The 24133-nt window shown below is 39.7% G+C and overlaps 1 protein-coding gene across 12 annotated transcripts in view; it reads right to left on the reverse strand.

Moving 5' to 3' along the window:
• Positions 1-24133, reverse strand: part of LOC109988690 (sodium bicarbonate cotransporter 3) — a 40495-nt gene that overhangs the window by 7374 nt on the left and 8988 nt on the right. For 5 of the 12 annotated variants that reach the window (XM_020640256.3, XM_020640260.3, XM_020640261.3 and 2 more), the window contains exons 2-18: positions 19178-19259; positions 17013-17162; positions 14017-14155; positions 13073-13233; positions 12693-12881; positions 11341-11700; positions 7504-7619; positions 6607-6764; positions 6140-6227; positions 5751-5897; positions 5275-5381; positions 3640-3814; positions 2682-2815; positions 2266-2511; positions 1824-1929; positions 669-830; positions 68-181 (exon numbers count right to left, since the gene is read on the reverse strand). In XM_020640256.3, the coding sequence (XP_020495912.1) occupies positions 68-181; positions 669-830; positions 1824-1929; positions 2266-2511; positions 2682-2815; positions 3640-3814; positions 5275-5381; positions 5751-5897; positions 6140-6227; positions 6607-6764; positions 7504-7619; positions 11341-11700; positions 12693-12881; positions 13073-13233; positions 14017-14155; positions 17013-17162; positions 19178-19259 (2634 nt within the window). The remainder of the gene's footprint in view (positions 1-67; positions 182-668; positions 831-1823; positions 1930-2265; positions 2512-2681; positions 2816-3639; positions 3815-5274; positions 5382-5750; positions 5898-6139; positions 6228-6606; positions 6765-7503; positions 7620-11340; positions 11701-12692; positions 12882-13072; positions 13234-14016; positions 14156-17012; positions 17163-19177; positions 19260-24133) is intronic. The other 7 variants (XM_020640258.3, XM_065948392.1, XM_029278532.2 and 4 more) reach the window with 6 other exon arrangements.

The following is a 24133-nucleotide window of genomic DNA, read 5'->3' on the forward strand; positions in this document are numbered from 1 at the left end:
TTTAAAGAGGAGGTATTTATGTGTGATGTCTTATGCAGTGTTCAGACGTGTTGGAATAGATGCCTACCTCAAAGCGGTCAGGAACATCAAGTTTAGGAGAGGGGATCCCCATGAGATAATCCACCACCACCATGATCATGATGGTTATAAAGACAGCGAAGTCGCTCGTAGTGGATCGCACCTACACAACAAAACATACACACAAGAACACAGCTATATTTATCTGTTTTTATAAGACATGCAGCTAAGAAATGTTTTTCTTTTTTTCTATTGTCAGTCAGACACACAGCTACAAATAGAACCTTTTTACTTCAGGTCCCCTCTGAGATACATGGCAGAAATAATTACATTTAAGTCGACAGCAACATCATAATAATGCAGACAATACCAGCACCTGCCTACACAGAACACCAAGTGATAACAGACAAGCTGGTACTGTGTGGGAGGATGAAAGAGGATTTGTTCCTCTGTACAGGAGACTGCTCCTGCATACTAATAACTGACACAATGTAAACATTTGCATAGTGTGAGAAGCAATATAGCGTGCAGAGTGATAAAAGGAAAACCATCCCTTCCAGCTTTGAATTTATTGAGGTTTGGATCTCAAACAGTAAATTAATGCACTGCTGTCCTGTGTGCAGGTAAAAGTGATGTTTTAAGAATCTCACCTTGGTGGGAAAATATCTCTGTGTCTTGAACTGCTTAAGGAAGGAGGACAGGAAGAACGTGGTGAAGAAGAGGATGATGGACCAGAAGAGAACATCTGGGATGTAAGGTCCATGATGACCGCAGCCCTCGCCCACAAACTCCCCTTTAAGAGTCTTACACATCTAGAAAAAAAAGAGGTACCAGAATCAGAATCAGAATCAGGGTTTATTTACACATACAAGGAATTTGACTTGGTGTATTGGTGCTAAACAATTAACAAGGAAATAAAGCAGAACTAGCAACAACTTAAATAATACAGTAGAAGAAGCTATTACAATATATAAAATAGAATTTAAAAATGTAGAATATAAAATAAAAAAACACAAAATGTACAAAAGGTGCAATGTAGGAGCTGTGCAGTGGACGATGAGAAAAAATCTTAATGTGTGTAACTACTCACAGAGTGCATGTAAGGAAGATATATTTTTAAAGTCCAGTGGGCGTTAATGTAACGCATAAAGAACAGTTCAGCATTCACATTACTTTGATGTTTTACTGGCTGTGGGGGTGATGAGAGTCTGGGTTATGTGGGAGGAGGGGGGAGGGGGGAGGGCAGGGACATTGTTCATCAGGCTGAAAGCAGAGGGGAAGAAACTGTTCTTGTGGCAAGAGGTTTTGGTCTTGATGGACCACAGCCTCTTGCCAGAGGGGAGAGTCTCAAACAGTCCATGTGCGGGGTGAGAGGGGTCGGCCACAAGGTTAGCACTGTAATTCAGTTTAGTTTCATTCATTTCATTGGTTGGTCAAAGTTTTTGGCAGACTGTGTCCAACTTTAACTATTTGAAAAAGTATTTTTCTCCAAGTTATTCTCATGGGACATGTTTGTCTTTGTTCGATAGGACAGCTAAAGAGAGATAGGAAACGTTGGCAGGAGAGAGTTGGGGATGACATGCACCAAAGGGACGAGATTCTAATTCAAACCCACAGCAGCGACAAGGACTACAGCCTGTGTTTATGGGACGGACGCTCTAGCTACTGAACCAGCATCCAGAAATAGTGATCTTTTTGTGTATTTAGAGATCAGAATATAAGCTCCTCAACAAATCCTACTCACGTGAGAGTGTGTTGTGTGTTTGTAAATCCTGCATATGACACCTTGTGTGTGCTGGCCTCACCGAAACATTGAGGCTGCTCCATGGGATGGTGTCCGGGGTGTATCCAGTCTGGTTCCACTCCTGTATGAGCTTTTCTGATGTGTTGGCTGGTGGGGAGCAATGGCACCTATAGATGGAGGAACAAACCATAACCAAAGGTTGATGCATATCTTTGGAGTAAAAATAAAGAAGGTGGGCTCAATTGAAAATGAGTTGAAATCACAAGTTGTGATAATTCTGCTTTCATCGGTTGTTTGTTTCTTAATGTAGAATAATTTTCAGTTAAGCCCCCAGCGTCTAAATATGATGAAACCTGTTGTAAAACATACTGTACCGATGTCAATTTAAGAAAGCATCAAACCTACACCTTTAAAAATATTAGTTTATTCCACCAACTCTTTAAGCAAAAGATCTCCTATAAAAAACAGATTAAAAAAAACAAAACAAAGTAAAGGGTACTCACGAATAAAATGTAAGGTTTTCCAGGTTGCTGTTCATGTTGACAGGGAAGTGTTCTCCCAGGTGAAAGAGCTTCTCCAGCGCTTCATAAATGAAGATAATGCAGATAAGTGCAGCAAAGGCCTCCTCTGTGAATCGGGTGATGTAGCAGACCAGGGAGCTAGCATCTGTGGCCACCAGGACCAGACACAGGAAGGCAGTCCAAAGACCAATGCTGGTCCGTAGGGACAGATAGGATAGTCCATAGTCACTGGAATGAGAATTGTTACATGTACACATTAGGGGCCCATAGAGGTTTTTAAATTCATAAGAAAATGAACACAATTTATGATAAATGCAGAATGTAATGTAGACAATTTGGTTTATTCATTTTGTGACTGTTTTCAATTTTAAATCAAAAGAAAACTTGCATGAACGTACGTGCAGAACTTGAAAAGGATCTTCTCAAACACTAAAACAGGACCTGTGCTGCCTAGAATAGTGAGGGGTTGGCCTGCGAAGAGGGAGTATGCCACTCCTGTCAGTGAGGCCCCAAACAGAGACTCTATGGCACTCTGTAAACACAGACGAGAGGGAAGGAGTGAGGGAGTGAGAAGCTGGAATAGAGGAGGTGAAACCACACCAAGGAGGAGAGAGGGGGAAAGGCTGAAGGAGAAAAGACAGAGGTAAAGAGAAGACCATCCGAACAAAACAGAGTTTTGATTAAACTGACATCCTCGGCTGTGCCTAAGAGACAAGATAAACTGTTTGATTGTTTCCATCCCGCTGACTGGCCCTTGTCTGCTGAGTTTACCCAGACGCATAACACACCAGCACACAGACAGTCCCTATAACAACAGTCCCTGTCTGAGCAAAACATCAGGGAAAAAAGGAGTGATAGGCAAATGGAAAGAACAATAAGAAGACAGACACTTTATAGAAAAGCTTTCAGTGAGATAACAGATAAGAGCAAACAAATCCCATATTGGAAAGATAAACCACCCAAATGAGTGATGTTGTTTGTACATCTTGTAAATGAGAATATAAAGGCCAAATGGAAATATTACATTTTTTTCCACACATTTCAGACTTACAAAACCAGGTTTATTTCAGATTGTACAGGTGAACCTGTACTGTGCACTGACGCCACTTATCAGCTTCTGCAAGCTCGACAGCTTGAGGTGTCTTTGTCATATGATCTAACATACCATGACAACATCCATTTATCAAGTGCCACATAATTAGCATACTCACACTTGGCAGCTTAATGTTATAATCCTTCTACTTATGGCAGTGCGTACAATACAGCACTTAGACAAAAGTAGTGCAGTGTTTTATTCCCGCTGGGTTCACAAAGAGCACAAGTGCTGCCTCTTAAGTGCCCAAATTGTGGACTTACTATGTTGTTTTTTGTTGCCTCTCCTAGAAGTCCTCCAAATGTGATGACAGGGGACATGCAGGCGCAGTAGAGAAACAGGATGGAGGCTAGACACTGCAGACTTAAAGAGTCCCTGATGTCGCTCCAGTAAAACGGCAGTTTCCGCTTAATGTCCAAGATCAGACCTCCAAATATCCTGGAAGGGAATGCCGGTTTAATTTAATGTTTGAAATTGAATACATGATTGTATCACTCAACATTGACATACTTTTTTTTAAATAATCAATAAAACACGAGTCAGATTATTGTGATTCTTCTTATGAGTTAATTCAAAAGATGCATTATCTAAATGTTTGTAGTATCAGGTAGTATCATGACCTATGAACATGCATCTTTAGGATATAAAATACCAAAAACAGCTGCTTAAGTCCAACATGTTTTAAACTTGGACAGAATTCATCTTTGTGCTCATATTGTACAGAATGTCACTGCCCACAAAGCCTTCCTCTCTCTGTTCTGACTCTTTCAACATGGCTTTTGAGGGATTTGATTTCTCACCTTGTAATTCTTCATCACTTTCCCCTGAAACCTGTCCAAATTCTCTGTGCATCTTCTTATTTTATTTTCCCTGACAGCTCTGGATTAACCTCTATTGCCAGCCTCAGCCAGCACCTATTCAGCTTTCTTTGCATTATATACTTGCACTCCTCTGTCGCCTAGTCGCTCCCTCATAGCAGGAGCCTTTTATAGTAGCGGTTAGAAGAGAGAGTGAATCTGTAAATAATACAGGACCTCCCAGCTGATGTATGTGTGTGTGTGTGTGTCTCGCTGAGGTTTCAAATAAACATATTTTTCTTGCTGTGTGGCCTGGGATCTAGAGAGGCAGCATGAGTTATCCATAAATGTCAGCCTCTGAGGTTGACAGACTACAGCACAGCGGTATCAGATGATACACACAGTAATATTGAGCTTAGCTCTTTTAAATCCAGGTTGAAGACTCACCTGTTTACAGCTGCCTTTCATTAAAACATTTTAATAGGATTTTAAACTTTAACTCTGCTCTGTAACTTTGAACTCTTTTTATATTTTTACTTTATTTATTTCAATTAATTTCATTTGAATTATTTTTATTTAAACATATTTTCAGATTTAATAATTTCAGTGATTTTTAAATGTTCTATTTTAATGTTTCTTTTCTTTCCTCTGTCATGATGCTTTTGATGTCTTGTGTGAAGCACTTTGAATTGTTGTTGAAATGTGCTATAGAAATAAACTTGTCTAGCCTTATAAAATCTAATATATCCTACATTTTCTAAGACAAGTTCAACTTGAATCCCGCGGAGGTGTAATGGGGGGGCGAAGTGGTCCCCACCTCTGTACCGTCTTCAGAGATTTTAACAGAGCCAGCGGGGAGCACAGCGCTGTGTGCTTGTGCTTGTCTGTTTGTGTGTTTATGTGGAGCTCCTGCTGTGCCATGCTTTCAGCTGAAAATATGAATTCACAGCCTGGGACACCAACATTAAGACAACGCAGAATCAATATTATTATATTAAGATGTGATTACGGCTGAGCTTAGTTTTGAGAAAAGAGAAAAGCAGCCTGAAAAGGGCCATACAGTAGTCAAGGTGGTCGGCAAGGAAAATAAGATAAACATACCTTCCAGTCCTCTGCAGCTCAGGCCCTGAATGATTGTCCTCCTCCTTTTCCAGCTCGCCCGATGGAGACACAGTGCCGTTGGGCTGGGACGGTCTCTTCCTTTTCGACTGCATGCCAAAGGAAATTAAATATCATGCATTTAAATCTTTCAAAAATCCTTCGCTGTCATGTTTCTTTAAATCCATAAGGGGGCACTCTCAGTGTGATAAGCTTAGGTAAATACAGAGGACACACTGTAGTCAACAAAAACCTCCAGCATAACGTTTCTGAATAGAGATTTAAATATAGTATAAGGATATAGTAAATATGTACTGTGCTTGTTAACAATCAATTTGTTTGTATGCAGCAACTACATTACAAGGCAAATTTCTGTATGTTTATTGCACATGGTATTTAAAGAGGGTTTCATATATTTGTAAGACACAGTATGGATTTAAGTATGATTCAAAAGTAATTAAAAAAAATATATATTTCACCTGAGATGGGACATTCTTTGGGGGCTCAATCCGGATAGTAGGGTCCCATTCTCCAGGAGGCAGGACAGTCACTTGATCGAGGAACTCATCTATCCCTGAGAGGAGATCTGTTCGGTCTTTTGCCTTGTATGCCACATCGTGGAAAATCTTTATAATCAGAAAGATAATGATCATTTATAGGAGTTACTTTAACATCCCAGCGATTATAAATGTTATTTTTCACAGAAACATAAAAAATGCATCTCATATTCAAAGGTAGGGCAGCACAATAAATCATACCATACTTATCTGGTATCAAAAATTACAAAATATTCCTTCTTCTTGAGTTCCAGCACATGCCAAGCTGAAACAACTAGTCACAGAAATGGATCCATCTTTCTTTCTCTCACCTCATCTGTCATTAATGTTGCCATCGATCTCCCAATCTCATGGTATTGTGGCCCTTTGCCATGAGGACCCAGAAGCAGGAAAAGAAACCTATGAAGAAGACAAATATCCATAAAATACATCAGTCATTTCATTGATCAGATTAATAATCACAACAACAAACAAAACATCTGTATACACTTAAAGGTACCCAAGAAAGATATAATGCAACTCGAAATGTTACATTATGCAATCGCTTGGATTTTTTAGAAATCCATTGGTTCTCTGGACGTGGACACAACAATCTTGGTTATTCCTCAGGATAAATTAGTCTCAACTGAGGGCGCTTTTACAAATGAATAAGTCTGTTTGACAAGTAATTACAATCTGGTAGCAATTTCAAGCAGAGTTTTAGACTTCAATTCAATATTAAGTTTTCTCTTGAATCCAAAGCTTGATCCTGATATTATTCAATTTCTAATTACTGTACCTTGTGGGCACAGGTACCTCCGTGAGGCCTGTGATGAGGACTGCAGGGGACAGCCTTACAAAGGCAATTATGGGCTTCTCCAGGAAATCCACTTCTCCCACCAGTACGTTGGAAGCTTCAGCACCAGGAGGTATCTTTTTCATGAAATTCATGTCCACCTGAAACCAGAACAACCAAGAAAACCAATGAAATTGAAGAACTGGATATGTAGAAACATACAAATAATTAATATATGGAAAACCGATATGTACAAAGACAAACATGCAAACAGAGATGATTGAATGAACAGAGTAAATTCAATGAAAGGGAATGCAGCAGGTCGCTCAGATGCTCTGAGAGTTGATAGCTTCATATTTACCTACAAGGTACTGAGCAAAGATTGTCCATTAATGTGAAGCAAGGCTTGTTTTCATATTTTAATATTGACTAAAAACAGATCTGAGCATGACATTTTCTTTATCCTTGTGTAGAAAAGACTGCGCCATGGTCCCCTCCTTTGGATCCTCTGACTCATCTGAACACTGCACCTTGTTTCTTTGGCAGTCATAACTGTTTTAGGATGATAACTACAAATGGCAGCCTGCCATTTCTTTGAATGGATGAAGAGCTTCAAAATGGTAGGATGAATGGGGGCCATGCGAGGGAGGAATGTTTTTAAAAACCAAACACAGTTACATAACCGTGTATGACTTTTACTTTGATGATCAATTCTTTGTCCATCACAGGTGGTTGCATAATGTCTTAAGATGCCTTTACTGAGCTCAAAAGAAAGAGGCTAATGGGAATGTTTTCAGTTTTCAACACAGAACACTTAAGTGTCTGTGGAAAACTGATGAACTCATGGGCCCCTCCACCATGATGGGACTGGTTATATGCTCAGTACTGTGCTAATGTTACCTTGCTTAAGTCGACACTGCTGCTTTCTCTACTGACCCCTACTTTGGACGGCCTCCTTTCCACCGCCTTGTTGCCGTCCAGGTTGTTTGGGACAGAGTTCGGAGACACCATTGGTCCTGAGAGTAAAAGAGGTAGTGGAGAGGCAGGGGAGACAAGGCAGTGATGGATGCTGTGTTAGAACTCAGGGAGCAAAGACTAGTACAGAATATCAGCGTGGTTCAAAATGACATGCTGTTTGTAATATTGTTATTCAATACCAACAGTCTTTTATCTTTCTCTCTAGTCAAGCTTTCATTTTTAAGAACACAAAGGAAAAATGTTCACAATAATTTTCCACTGTGATAGACCAGTCATTTTTAAAATGGGCTCAAGCAACTACAGGCAGTTTCACTGGTGTTTTACTCATATTGATCAGAGATAATCTCTTGGCTAACAAACCAGCTACAGGATCCCCTGAGTCTCACCTCTGCCCACACAGGTTGGTGCGTGTGATATTTATCTGTCCCACTTGTGGTCAGTTTAACAGAAAACTTAACTACTGCATCAGGATTTGCAGCGACTTACCTTCCTTAGTTCAGTGGTTAACTCTGGTATCAGTAGAAAAGTGTATTGAATGTTGCTTTGTTCAAATGAAGCCCATAGTACTATCAGTTAACAGACACTGGACACAGTATTCTACAATGATCAAAGTGTGACAAACTTTAAACTGATAAAAGACAAACTAGTTCAAATGTTCAACAGTCAGATTTGCTGTTAGCTTTTCCAATTTATGACAACAACTTCAATGATTTCTTGCAGCGAAACCATTCCTGCAGAATTTGTTGATTTGGCACAGAGCTGCTGTAAGACTATGATGTCTCTCCACAGGGAACAGGAAATATCTGACAAATGCTGGTATCTCCGCGTTTGTTGAGCTCATTATTTTGCTGCTTAAGTCAGTTCTGCTGAGATTGAATATTGCCAGCTCTGAGTTTAAGGTGAGAGGATGTATTTGATATGCCTGACAGTAAGTTCACCTTCCTCAGACTTCAGCACCTTCAAGTGTTGAAGCTCTGTTATTTTTGTTCAGAATTGGCGGCACACTTCAACATTGCTTATTTCATCCGAGCCATACCAGATCCAGGAAACGCTAGCACTTGAGGTGACACGAGAGGGGGAGATGAAATGAGGGAGTGATGTATTTGAATCCAAGGATAGCATATTGCACACTATCCTCTGAAATTCAGATTAACACTTCTTTTACCAGATTTTCCTTCGTCTCTTAGTTTCCACATGAAAACATTTCTCATTTCACCACCAGGAAGTCATCAAGCCAACTTCAAAAGTAAACAAAGAGATCACAGAGCTCAAGCAATACAGCACATGTTCATTTACATTGGAGCCTGAATCAAAAATGTGCATGTTCTACCAGCAGCCTTTGTGGCCAAGGATCCTTACACTTGAACTGTACCCTGAAGTAACCCCAGTGGATGCTGGGTAGCTGTGACTGCTGAACAGGAGCATGATTGCTCACATACCCAACAAAGCCCCTTGGAATAAGGGAGGGATTAGCTTAGGTTGCGTCCGCCAACACACTTCATTCAGTAAGGCTAAGCCCTGGAATGCTCCCCCATACGAGCCATTTTAACAGTGGCGTCACAGTGCTGCCTTATTCATATGCAAAGAAGAGAAACATAAATAACGGATTTATGCAAATGATCTGCTTTTTCTGTAGACTTTGACTATTCTAATAAAAATGGTGTAAATTCATGTTGTTTTTATAGTAGTTGGGCAGATATGGTGTGTTCTGAGATAAAACTAATGCTGGTAATCTACAGTTCTTTCTGCAGTTTACATTATTCTGGAAGAAAATTCAAAGCTCACAAGTAGCTGTATATATACACGTGGGATTATATAATGACATAAGGTTACCATGTTTTTGATACAACCATTTTCCTACCTAAAAAGTGGATCATACATTATAAAAATGACCAATAGCAGCAGAGTCAAAGCTTTATGACAAAGAAATTATTATTTTAAAAGCTCTCAAGCAGGGAGATTAACATGGAGCAAGTGTACTGCTGATTCCCTACATGCCCTGTACCCAACTCAATAGCTTTTAAAGAACATAAGAAAATTGATTACTTTCATCCTGCCAATTACATATTTCACAATAAGACATCTTACTGTCTAACTTTATCTCTGTACAATGAACAGACCAAATGCTGTTTAGCAGTGCAAAATAGGGCCATTTTTACATCCTGCAGGGTGATTTAAATGTAATAATGAAGGCTTAAAATCCCCCTCTGAATAAAAACCAGCAAGCTGATGTCAAGGCGCATGCCTCTTGGGAAATTATGTATATTTTCCGAGAAGGGGGTACAATTACAGAAGCTTGTGAGCTATAATCAGACTACCCCAACCTTTTAGATTCAGCTCCCACCAAGTGATCGCGAGTACTATTCCATCCTATGAAGTTGGGCGATTACCACAGTGAAACAAACGCAGACACACATTCACATGCACACACAGTCTAAAAATAAACGGACATGGGTCAGTTTGAGAGGAAGGAAAAGTCACTGTAGTTGCCAACACGATAGCACATACAGTACGAACACCACCACCATGGTCTCTGGCTTATATTTAGCCATGCTGCTGGCACAAGCTGCCCTCACTACCTCATTCTATCGGGTAAAAGAATGTTTATACCCCGGAACTGATGAGGCGGACGAGCATGGGTGCCAAATGAAGGGATGGAAAACACACAAGCTGCAAGATATTTATATCTGTGTATACTGTAAATGGGGAGGTAGCCTGTAAGGATTTATGACTTACTGTGCCAGTTTGTAGTTCATAATTAAGAAATACAAGGGATTGAAAGTAAGGGATGTCCTCTATCTGCATAAAAATGAATTGAAGGCCAAGGCAATTGTGAAAAACTTGACCTGAATCTAAGGTCTAAAGCCCCAGATATTTCAATCCCATGCATTATAAATGATGTTCTCAATGTGCAACCTTTACACATTTTACAGGTGCACCATATTACACTCCGAAGTGCAGTGCAATCATTTTCTGTTAATCATTAAAACATAGATGATGCTTTGCAAAAACAGATCCCTAATGAAATTCCTCTCTTCTTATAATTATGGAAAACACTGTGTGACCCTAGCAAATAAACTGAAGCAAACTGTGATAGAAAAGCAGTAATGGCAGTACTATTTATTGGTGGAGATTACACGATTTGTCCCCTCCCACAGTGTACCTGCACCTTTTAGCTTGCTTATACATTAAATAACATTAGCAGACATCAAGGACTAAATGACTATGATTGTGGCAAGCACTAAAATAAACACAAATAATCAAAACCAAAATAAACACAATCTTTCTAACCTGTCCTATATGATATCAACCCATCAACTGGGAAAAGTGTGATGGGGCTGGTGAGTGGAAATTAAACAACACAGGACACATTATGCATTATGGGAGAAAGACAGACTCCAACATTTTAAATGGAAGCCATGCAATCACGATGAAGAAGGTGTGAAGGGACAAAAGAAGTAAAAAAAAAAAAAGTTAAGAATGCAGGAAGATGTTAGTAAGAAAACATGGGTGAGCGGAACAAATTGAAAAAAAGAAGGACAAGAAGAAAGAGTTATGAAGTGGAAAATGGTCAATGTTAAAAAATCTTTGTGGATTAAAATAGGAGGAGTGTCTTAGCTTGTGAACCTTCTGTGGGATATTAATGAGATGACCACAGGTGGGGAGAGTTAGAAGTTACAGGAAGCAGAGCTTTCATGCTAGTGCTAGTGTTCTCTGTTCAAGCCGTGACTCACACTGGCGGGCTACACAGATATTTGCCTTCTAAGGGCAGCAGCTCAAGACCCTGGGATGCCGAGGATGTTCTCCGGCTGAGCTGTGGTGATGCTGCCTCTTCTCCTGCAGAGTTTGGAGGGTCGTCATCCTCAGGGGGAGATACCACCACCTCGGGGATACCTTGAGGGCCAGGGCCTGTGCCGTGGGAACGGGAGGGAGTGGGGGTATTTTGAGGGGTGGTGAGGGAGGATTGGCCTGCGAAGGGCCCAGTGTTGAAGGAAGAAGAGGGCAGGAGATGGTTGAGTAGGATGGAGACCTTGGACTCTTGTCTCTGGTAGAGGTTGGAGACAGAGGAGGCCGCCCCTGGCTTGTGGAGAGAGAGACGTGAAGAGGACAGGCCCTCTCCTAACAGAGGAGACAAATGCACAAAGAGGAGAGGAAAAGGGAGAGAGAAAAGGAGGGAAAGGAATAAGGGATGGAGCAGAGAGGAAAAACATATGAAGTAGGAGTACATCACGGAGATGGTATCTGGAGGAGACGCAGACGGAAGGGGTGGGCAGCAAGAGCGTGGCAGAGGTGTAGTTGGAGAGATCCGTGCTTGCATAAACGTGAGCGAAAGCATGGCTGTGTGCAGAGGACATTGAGAATGATTCAGTGAGGCACGTGGGAGGTTCCACAGAGCCAAACAACTTGTCTCATTCAACTCCAAACAAACCACTCATACAACAAGACTGAGGTAAAGCAAAATTCAATGTTCAGAGAGACCTGCATGCAGGACAGGATGAGAAAGCACAATGTCAGCATACATGTGCTCTTCAACAACAGACCAGTCTCAAAGTCTACACATACATACTTATGTGGCACAGAACATACATCGTTCACACTACAACTATTACCATGACCAACCATCTTTATAAAAATTGATATTTTTGACCTTTCACACCCATGTTTCAGGTTTAATGGTATGAAAATGCAAGCCCGACAAAAAACACAAGCAGAGAAGTGGAGAATTTCATATTTCTTTCAAAATGACTTCAAAATGTAAAATGCACACCATACATTAGCACCACTGCGGGCATGCCCAGTCAAAGTATAAACAAGGCTGACTGAAAAGCAACATTTCCTGAGTGTCAACCTATGGAGTAAAAACAATCATTAATTCAAACCCCAAGCCAGGCCAGCCATACAGGTTAGCACAGTCATTAGCGCCCAGATTTCTCTTTCACTAAGGGGACAGCTGCTTCACTGTAGATCATTCTCTAGATTTTACTCACTTTTACCATCCACCTTCTACGCTGGCATTGAGGGATTTGAACAGTGGATTTTTTTTAGGAACAGCTCCCCAGTGGTGGAAAATATGGAGGAAAAAGAAATGCAAGCGCATAGGAGAATCTCACCGTTTCGTTCAAGCAAGAGTGGATCAGAATGTTTCTTGCCTATGTCAGCAATGGAGCGCACCAGAGGGATGCGATTGCTGAGCTTTCTCTCATTCTGGTGGTGATGTTTCTTCAGCATAGCTTCCCGCACCATGTTACGCAAATCCTCCTTCAGCTGGCCTGTTGCCACCATGCTGTCTATCACCATGTCTGAGAGGTACAATGGCAAAAGCAAAGACATGAACACAGCAAGGGGAAAAAAACAGAAGTTATGTACTGAGCAGGGAAAATAAGGTTACTGAGGGAGTAAACATGTATTTTTGGGATTTTTCACATGGTGTTCATCACAAGGCTACATAAGAAATGTATCTCAAAGTATAATTTCTTTCAGTTTATTTTACCTGCAATTTCTTCAATACTGTTGGCCCTCATATCCAGCATGACTGTGCCATTGAGTATGCAGCTCCGCAGTTCAAATAAGCTGTGTAGTGACAAAGTAGCCACGTAGGGTTTACTCCACCTCTCCCCACCATCTTCTACATCCTCTTCAAATTTCAACCACCTGCACATAAACATCAAGACAGACACACACTCAGACCCAAATGCTTTTTCTAAAATCTACAAATCAACTTGCTAAAAAAAGTTACATTTTGGTTCATTCAATGGAAAGTTTCTCATTCCTAGCTAAACATTCTTTAGAATTTAGAACTTGAGAACACAATTTCATAAATCATTTATCAGAGAGCGTACTAAAACACCATCTATTTCATTCTATTCCCTTATGGAACATACATTTATCAGAGGGAAAAGAATCAGAAATACACGGCAAGTTATGGCATACTTATGGCATACTTATGACTTCCAACTCCAAGTTCAAAGTGAAATAACCCTGTTGAAGTTTTGTGACCTGAGGCTGAGTACAAGCAGAGTCTGTCATTTCAGATCAAGATAGAGACTGGTTTGTGGAAAAAAGGAAGACAACTGTTTCAACATTGCTTCAGATTTTTGGGCTTCATTAAACAGATCTGCAATCCCCAAACTTCACAGGGATGTAGACAACTTTTTCCCAAAACAGTCATGAAACAAGAAAAGAAAGTAGATTTCGAAACGGAAGAATATTTTTTTTTTTTACTTTTGTGTCTGGAGAAATAAAAGTTTATCACCTGATTATTGTGACTAACAGAGTCACTAAACATCTTATCTGGGTTTCAAATTAAATATGAAATTCAACAAAGCCATCACACAGATACATTAAAAACCCTACAAAAAATAGTCTTTGACGCGCTGTATTGCTCTAAGTTGAAAGTGTTGTCATCATGATGTCCCCCTTGAGTTGCTTTCTGACCTGGCAGTCTCCTTCCATTCAGTGGCACTGCCATCTCTAAAGGAGAGCTCATCCAGCTCAGTAAAAAGGTCATGGGGGACGTGCTCCAGGTCATCGTCTTCTGTACCCAAGATGAACTGGACCCTCTGGGATGGTGTGTCTGCAAGTCAAGATCGGGGAAAGGCCAAAAGTCATTTGAGCAACATTTCCATAATAATCACAATAACCTTCTTGAGTGTGATTCATGCACAAAGTTGGCACAATATACAGTTGAGACTAAAATGTCATACCGGTCATCTCTAAGGGGAAAGTAGAAGACCAAGAAACAGAGATGTGCCAGTAAAGGCAGGGATGGAGAGGTAGTTAACACGGCTGTAAGTAATGCAGGTTAAAATTGTTTGAAAACTCTTGTTTGAAAGACCTCAAGTATACAAACAAAGCATTTTGGTGAGTAACACACATTGTTAACACAACATATGTTCATATAACCCAGTATCCATGAGCCACCTTGGCTCAAACAAATCTCAAACATATTTGACCTTTGTCACATCAAATTTTGTGAATTCATAGTCATGGAGGATGACAATTTGAAGAAGAGGCAGTTAAATGTCAACATGGTAAAATACATTTTAGTAGGATGAAACAGACTACTTTGCAGTATGTGAAGGCGTGTCTGTGTGGCTGACTATTGAAGTTTGAGAGAATACTGTGATGGGCTGATTATATTGCACCCTTTTCCAAAAATGTACTGCTTCTCACTTGAGCAAAATGTGCAAGAGGGAATAATAAATACTTGATTTCCAGTAGTTTGCCTTTCAAGTCTGACTGAATAACATCACGGATTTAAAGCATCTGAAACCAGAAAGAAAACGGAAATATATATGGCAGCTTACATGACTGAATGCAATGACTAGAGCAAAGAGGGTGAGTTATTTCTTATTAACACATGGGAACAGTGTGAAGTGGTCTGGTGTAAATACACACGTGAGCTGGCTTCATATTTATGTTGCTGCTGCTTTCAATTACTTCATACCTTTGCATAAATATGTTTTAGCCATTGACCAAATTACAGCCAGGCTAATAACTCGTTTTTTGGAATAGGACAATTTGCATCGTCCTTTCTTGATAAGAAAACAAGAATAACTGCTATGAGTGAATACAGCTTTGACACAAAATAGTAGTAGTAGTAGTAGTAACATTCAAACTACGAATGCATTACTGTGATTTAATCAATAAAGATTGTTAAGTTAGTACAGCTAACGTTAATGTGATTGCAGTTTTGGAATATGCTCAAAAGATAATGCTCTATACAGCCAAGCAGGCTACACACACGTCTTTATCAAAAGCTAATATTTTATATACAACAGCTAGGTGGAAAAGCCTGAGCACTTACTGCTTTTCATAATTCATTGGTAAATAAGCAGGGATATTTAAAAATGACCCTCTATCTTTTTTGCCATCCTGTACTCAAACCTTTGTAACTGTATCATCTGATTACGTCCAAGATTGGATAATGTCTACTCTTTAATTAATTATAATGTATATTTTATATAATCGTTTTTTTAAATACTTAGATGCCAAACAACATCTGGCAAAGGGGCTGCCGACAATTAGCCTTTAGCTAACTTGGGTACATTTATATTTATCTGAATGTTGATAAATTAACATTAACAAATATGGAGCATCATTATGCAGAAAGAGTGCATAAAAAAAAACATTACAGCACAAGTCTAAACAATCTTGATTCACACCCAATTCAGCAGCTAGAAAGGGAATGTGGGTGTTTCTCTGTGGGATATGTAATGAAGGTCCAACTGTGTGGATGAGCAGAGGGCTGCTTCAGAATGAGCGTCTTATAAAGTGAGATGCTCTCATACTGATATTAGCTTGATAGTGTTGTCTTAAAAAGAAGCCTGCACATTAAGACATGTCGATATCATTGGATGAACATTGTTATCTTTCATTTTTACATCTTACAAAAAACCCACTAGATTTGTACATTTTGGGAAAATATGAAAAATATGAACTCACTCATAGGCAGCCATCGCTGTTCACACTTTAATGCCCTATGGGCAGTCAAATCAAACACTTGTTTCATTCTCACCTCTCAAGCTCAGTATTAGTGAAGAGTACAATAATAAAGTACGGTAAGTGAATATAAATGTAAAGGAGAGGAGTGGAGCATGTGGTTGCTTTGATGCTGTCTATACTGCTTGTCAATGCCAACTTAGAGAAAGAGAGTAATTAGTGATGTGGTCTGACTGATTTGACCACAAGTGGACTGCTCTGCACACAGCTGTTCATTAGGCAATGGAAGGAGTATACTGTGGTGTAAATTTTCTCAAAATATTGAAATGTAGTGTGTGAGTTTAACATGTTGTTATGTGCAGTGTTTGTTTTAAAGCATTGTTTGGTGCTTATGAGTTTTACAGCTGAGGTGATTCAGCACTTCCCACACAAGTGCACGCGCACATTGCTTAAAATGTCAATCAGTGTCAGAGGCAGGTACCCAGTGGCCTTTAATGCCTTTTAGAGCTGAATATTTTATACACAACATGTTTGAAAGGTGGAGACACACAAACAGCTTCAGCCGAGTGTTGTCCAACCTGGCAATACCAAGTCAAAGCATAGTGTACACTTTCCTGTCACTGCTTTGTCAAGCAAGGTTGGAAGTGACAAATGACGTTTACATAACTGAGATTTATGCGTGTCTACTTGCATCAGAAATGTTTTTTTTAAAGCAGTTAAAGTACAATGAATTAGACACCACAAAAATCCAATGAGTAAAAAGATACTCAAAGACGGACCAGGTCAAAACGAGGTCTGTCTTTATGGATTGCAAGAGGTGTCTGTTTATCTTCAATGGCGAGTGCTTTGAATGTATGAATAAACACATTTGGAAGCTATCAGAGGTAGACATAAGCTGTGTGATGTAAAATCAGTAGAGAGGGGAATTTAGGGGAGGATTTCAAATAAAAACATTTGTTTGGTAGTAATCAAAGGCATTTAAAATTTACCATAAGAGGGGGATTCTCTTCCATCCTCCTTCCCTTCCTCACTGTCTCTTTCTTTTTTCTTTCGGTGGTGTTTGTGTCCTCGATGGCGATGCCTCCGTTTGCTCTCCCTTCCAAGAGGAACATGGACCCCTACATAGACTGCTCTGTGGCCTGGGGAAAACAAAGAGTGCAATACCAAATCAGACGCCTTTCCTACACAACCTCTTTTACATTGATTAGAAAAGTAAAAGCTTAGAGAAAATAGGTTTCAGAGTACCTGTTGTTTACAAGTTGAACCCAAAAAACATTTGAGACGGAAGACCAAGAATCTGTTTTTATTTTGTTTGGTTTCTCTGGATAACCTACTTGAAGGAAACCAGAGTACATCATTCAAATTTTTCACCCATCCATTCAATGTTTTATCTACTTCCCCTCATTATTGTTACTGCCGCACAGGAACCATGCACTGGGTTGTAACGCCCTACTTTCGCCCTACATTCTCTACCAATAGTCATTTTCCATAAATGAGTCATCTCTCTTTGATTTGAGAGGGAACCGGGGAAGGCACAAGCAACACATACACACATACACACATACACACATGAGCTGAACAGATGGAGAAAAATGGAGACAAAGAAAGAGGAAGACTGGGAAAACGGATGAGATGAAATAGCATGGAGGGGAAAAAAAACTGACAGCTTAGACGGACAGAAAGCAGAGGGCATGTCATAAAAGGAGAGAATGAGATATTTAATGGATAGAGGATACAAAGAGTGACGGGCCCACATAAAGGATGAACATTGAGATGTGGGGTGGGGGGGGTGGGGGGGTAGCAGGACAAGTAGCAAACACTTATGGGAGACATTGTGGGACTTATAATGTTTGTTGTGCTGCTACTTTCTCTACGTATGAACAGCATTGCGACTAACAGACAATTCACAGTCCACTACAGGTTCTTGATTTTGATGATTTTATGTTCTTCATTAAGTAATCACATGGTCTATGAACCTATAACAATTCTTCATAATATACAGTAGATAAATAAGGCCTACACCATATGAGAAAAATGTGGGATAACATTGTTCAGTATTGCAATAATAATGTGAAATGCGCTAAAGAAATTTAAATATATAAAGAGTGCAAATAAGTTAGCAGTGTTTCCCCTACCATTATATTAGGTCAAGTTAATAATTTTTTTTTTTTAAACATTTATTTTTGGGCTTTTTGGGCCTTTATTGTAGAGATAGGATAATGGATAGAGTCGTAAATCAGGGAAAAAAGTCATTTAAAGGTCCCATATTATGCTTTTTCTGGTTTCATATGACCTTTAATGTGTTTCCAAGTGTCCTGTGCATGTTTAGGCACATCTATGTGCAAAAATTCAAAGTCCGTGGAAACGCAGCTTCTCCTACCTCCTCCTGTTAGCTGTAGCATTAGCTGCATGTAACGCTCGGTTCTAGCCCCCCTGGATAATGCGGCGTCATTGTCAGTGTGAGATCACTGATCTAAGCCCATTGGCTCGTTGTGGCAAGCCCAGCAGCTCATGTTGAAATTTCCGAGAAGCGTGCTGAGCAACTGACCAATAACGACAGAGCGGATTGGCAGACCAATCAGAGCAGACTTGGCCCACGTGGGGTCTAACAGTGTGGGCTCAACAGAGTGTAGCTGACGGACTCAGAGCGTAGAGGGAGCAAGGAGGAGCAGTTCATGAAAACAGACACTTTTTTCAAACTTTATCTATTGTGAACGTACAAAAGTAGCTACATAGATTAAATATACGAACCCCAAAAATGGCATAATATGGGCTCTTTAAGGATACTTTTCCCGATAGAACAGGACAGCTGTCATTAAAAGTCACATTGCATGACATGTGATGCCAATCATGTTACCTGAGGCACATCATGCTGCCAAATTTCTATTGTTGGATGCAAACAAAAAAACACAAGTTTTCTCCTTTTCTATGACTCATCTGCAATGAAAGCTGAATTAACTGTTTGTCTCAGGCTCAGCTAAAAGTAATCCAATTCTTTCAACAGAAATAGAAAAGGCTTGGTAATCAAGTTTACAAGATTTATCAAGCAAGTGCTTCTGATTAATGTGAGCTGACTTAAGAACCAAATATGTCCATTGCTTGAAAAAGAGAAATATTCAACAGAAAAATTTATTTAGTATGGTTTTGCACTTACTTTCCAAATCTTCTTTTTCGTAGTTTGTGTGCGTGCTGAAGCTGGATTTTCCATGGTCAACTAGTGCCTCCTCATCTAGACCCTGAAATTGACAGAAGAGAGTAGAAACAAGAGAGACGTTATAGGAGATGCTGGTGAAACAAAGACAAATGTACGGTAAGTCGTTATTTCCCAAAAGAAATTCATGAACTTCGAACGCAAAGTAAGGACCCTTTCTTTTCTTACCGCAGTTTTTCTAATGGCAACACAGCTCCACTACTGTAGCATTTCTTCTAACTCTCTTAATGGAAAGTAACCTTTACTTTTGAGGAACAGGTAAGAAGGAAATATATTGTTTAATATATTGGTATTTTTCCTCCATACTCCCCATTCTCAATAGCTTTGAATTTTAAACATTGCCAATGACAGCAACACATTACCACACAACTTAAACATGACAGCCAAATCTAAAAGCTTGGAAAGTGATCTTGACATAATCATAATTTAGTGAGCTTTATGATTAAAAGAAAGGAGTACTTATTGTTAAAAATGTTATGGGGAAGTAAAAAAAAAATCTCACTCTCACATATTGAATTTGACAGAAGATGTGATACAAGCCTTTGTCTAGCTTATTAACTACTTTGACAACCTTTGTACAGCAAGATATAACTGGAATGTTATGAGGTCTTATCTGTGTGCTAATACCTATAACTAATGAGTATTGGAAAATCAATTCACAGTCACTGCCCTTGTGATAAAGGTCGAGTTTCATAGCAATGACCCGACGCTGGCTGCTCTCATTAAATAAGGGGTTATGAACTTAGTAAAAATAATCAGCCTGATATCAAAGTCAAAGAGACATAAAGAAAAAGAAGGATCCAATTAGAGGAGACCTAAAGCTGTCAGAATATATACATTAAAAGCAAAGGTATCAAATAATAGTGGCTTGAAACCATAACTAAAGAATCAAAACAGACATACTGTAGATATAGACGAATCCATTGAAAAACAGGAGTTGAAAAGCTGCTATTACTGCGGTCCAATTCCCTTCAACAGCTGCGGGATTCAATGTGAGGTGTTCTAAAAAAGTTAACATTTTCTTTCTTTTAACATTACATTCTATGAAACTTTACCTTTTACAATAATGTAAAGGACTTCAAGAAGAACTTGTGGCGTTCTAAACTGCTCTAACAGTTGTGACAAACTTTAACCTTGGGAAAAAACAGGGAGTGCACAACACACACTGTATGAGAGCGGACACTACACACATTCACTGTCCGTGCAGAGGACTAAGAATTCTTCAGAGGTGAATCAAGACAAGAATCTAGTATTATTTTAAATAATTGCTGTCCTCTCTGAGTGATCTGTAGATGGTATTTAGTTGTAGATCACCAGGAGATAAATGAAATCATCTCATATAACATTCCTCTATAAGCAAGCATAATTAGGTAAAAGCTGCATGTGATCATTACACAGTGTTTCCTCTAGGTTTACAGCTTTTGGGGAGGGGGGGAGAGACGGACGCCGACATAAACACTTGAAGGGAATTTTGGTGTTCATGTGTTACTTTTAATGACAGCTGTCCTGTTCTATCGGAAATGTATCCTTAAATGACTTCTTTCCTTGATTTCTGACTCTATCCACTATCCTATCTCTACAATAAAGGCACAAAAACCCAAAAATAAAAGGGGTTCAAGGGGGGCCAGGCCGCCCCCCTAATATATTGGTAGGGGAAACACTGTTACAGATCAGTTGCTTTTGCAAAAAAAAAAGTGCTGTATGAATATCTATAGCTTGTACTTCACAGTGCAAATAGTCTGTGATGATAAAATGCAGCAGTTAATTGACTACGCTAACTAGCTTGTACAATAGTTTAGTTGTACAGCAGTTCATCACATTTTATTTGGCGAATGGTTGATTTCTCTTTATTTCTCCATTATTCAATCAGGTTATTTTTGTAAAAGATGTCTAAAATGTAAAATCTTAATGTTAACATTTTTATTCCAACTATGAATGCTGTTGTCACATTAAGCAAGCAGCACGATGAGATGCCACCGCAAGATGGCAGCGCCAAGAAAATCTGTTTGCAGATTCGTCTTTAATCCTTAACCATTACCAGTAGGGGAGAGTTGCCATGATTTTAACATTTCACCCTTTTCAAAAACCTTCAGTGGTTTATGACTGCAGAGATGTTTTGGTTGTTTGCTGGAAAATATTACATATGTGGGTATAAATATTTCTGAGTGAATATTTTCCCTAACCACTGAAGGTTGTTCAACTACTGACACAAGTAGTGAGGCATTAAATAGAAAGTGAACACAGTTCAATGTTAAAACTGAGGCACACAGTCTTTAGCGTAACATGTTAGCTACAGTTGTTGTAATACTGCTGAGATAACGTGCCAGCTGCAGATGAGCAGATCTATGCAGACTGCTTTGATTTTAGTCTTTAACAGTGAGAAAAAAACATGTTACAGTAAAAAGTAGTTACTGCTGGATGATACTTTTCAATAAATTGTGGCAAACTGGTTTTCCAGACACTATTCTATGCAAAGTGGACAAATCCTGTAGATTTTTCTTTGGTGTGTTTAATACAACACAGACCACCAGCAACTGTAACACATATAATGTAAGGAGACTCTCCTACATGACCCACGACCCTACATTAACCCAAACATTTGACCGGAGTTTATCCCAAATTCTTATTTTGAAACAGACATTTGAAACTAAAAGCATTGTTCAGTTTGACCCCCATGACACACACACACACACACACACACACACACACACACACACACACACACACACACACACACACACACACACACACACACACACACACACACACACACACACACACACACACACACACACACACACACACACACACACACACACACACACACACACACACACACACACACACACACACACACAATAAACCTGGCTTTGTCCAATTGCAAATAATATTATTAGTGGTCCCCTGACTCCCTGCACTTAAGTGCCAGAACATTTGAGGCCGCCATAGAGACTGGGTCAGCATAGGGGCAAAACAGAACTAAATGTGCTGGGAGAGGTCCCTGCTGGTTTACGACCAGCATCAGCAACTGATACCAATGTAACTTAATGCCAAATCATTAATATAGTTGGAAAACCAGAATCCCCCACACCGCACCTAACTTCCCCATGGGATTAAGAAAGTATTTCTGATGCTGATTCTGAATCTGTCAGTTATTCTTTTAAATGCCACCATGTCTAATCACTTAAACCAATACACCCTAAAAGTCTTAACAAGGTTTCCGTAGGTGAACCTGCGGAAGGATCGTTACCGGTAGATCCCTGCACCCGAGGCCGTGTGGCCCCTCGGTGTGGCAGCGGGTCGTCACTCACTCTCCCTCACTGCAGGCCCATGTTTCTGTCAATATGAGGCTTTGTGACAAGGAAGGGAGTTAATTTAGATACATTGATATCACAGGATGACAGCGAGCTACTGTTGTCTATAACTGGCAAGTGGCAACACTAGCTTGCTGCCATTTAAAGAACGGGCAGAACTAAGGAGAAAATAGAGTACGCCTTGTGTTCAAACACTTTGATGCAACAAAATCCTCAATAGTAGGATCCTTTCATGTGCTTCGACCTTTTACAAATACACACTGCTATTAAGGAAAAGAGAGAGGAAACATAAGGCGACATTGTACGTCACATGTTTTTAAGAAACTTGATACGTGGATGACATCAGGGCCTCGTGTGTCTCCTCGCCAACATGCCATCCAGTTCTCCTAACTGACCTCACTGAAGTTTCATTCTGATGGAAAGCACGTAGCATCCCATGCTCTTCCTGTTGCATTACTGCTGTACTACTACGAATGTCTATGACATTCACATAGCAACACATATATTACCATAACCAGTCTCCCAGAGGAGCTCCACCTCAAATTAAAGATGCCAGCTGTGATTGTGTTTATGTGTGCACTTGTTAGCCTGTGTTTGTGTGTGTGTGTGTGTGTGTGTGTGTGTGTATCAGTTGCTTATGGTTTTGCATGATAATGAGCTGCCTTGCTCTCTGACAGCTCCTTGATGAGGAACGGTAATAATTCAGCTTCTGGAAGAAGAGCAGCAAAAAATTAATCTATATCTAGAAATTGTAGTTATGGCACACAAATGGTGAACAAAACTACTACCAAGACTACTTTCTCTGGGTTTTGTGTGATTTTGAGGCACTGTAAATGTAAAATATGTAACGGTTCTAATGATGCGAAATTAAGGTCATATGATGTCTTGAGCTGTGTAAAAACATTTCTCTATTCTTTCTATTAGTGATTACAAAAATGTAATCACTGAGAGGGCAAAGTTTGAAATTAGTTTGGCTAATGGCTCTCATTTTAATTTCCTATTCTGCAGGACTCAAATAAATCCGTGGTAACAAGCAGGTCACACAAAGCTAGCGTTTAACTATTCCTGCTTCATGAGTATAGTCTTATTTGTAATCTTCTTAAAATACAACATTCACAAATCTGTTAATTTGACTGTATTTACACTTGTTTATGTGCAAACATCAATTAACATCTATTCTATGCATGTTGTCGTCATGCCTGTACAGTAAAGAACATGCACGTGTTGAAGACTGTTGTGCCCCTGACCCTGAATAGCTTGGGACAATTTAAGAACACATGATGCAACCTGTCACATAGCTTTGTCCAAAATAAACTTGTAGTCTATCACGCCAGAGGTCCACAGGCCGGGGAGGCGATCGGCCTTTATGCCCAAAAAGCCCAGCTGTGGTTGGGCTACACAGGCAGTGACAGTAGGTAGGGCTTCACAGGCAAAGAAATGGCCAGCTGAGTTAGAAAAGCAAACAGATAGTGACATCAACAAGGGGATGTTAATAGATATGTTTCTGGTCGCATTCATACAGTTAAAAAAGCCAGACTAGCCCATATGAGTTTAGCACTGTTTTCTTTCCTGTCGATATCAAAAT

The sequence above is a fragment of the Labrus bergylta genome, chromosome 19, assembly GCF_963930695.1.
Source record: "Labrus bergylta chromosome 19, fLabBer1.1, whole genome shotgun sequence".
Taxonomy (NCBI): Eukaryota; Metazoa; Chordata; class Actinopteri; order Labriformes; family Labridae; genus Labrus; species Labrus bergylta.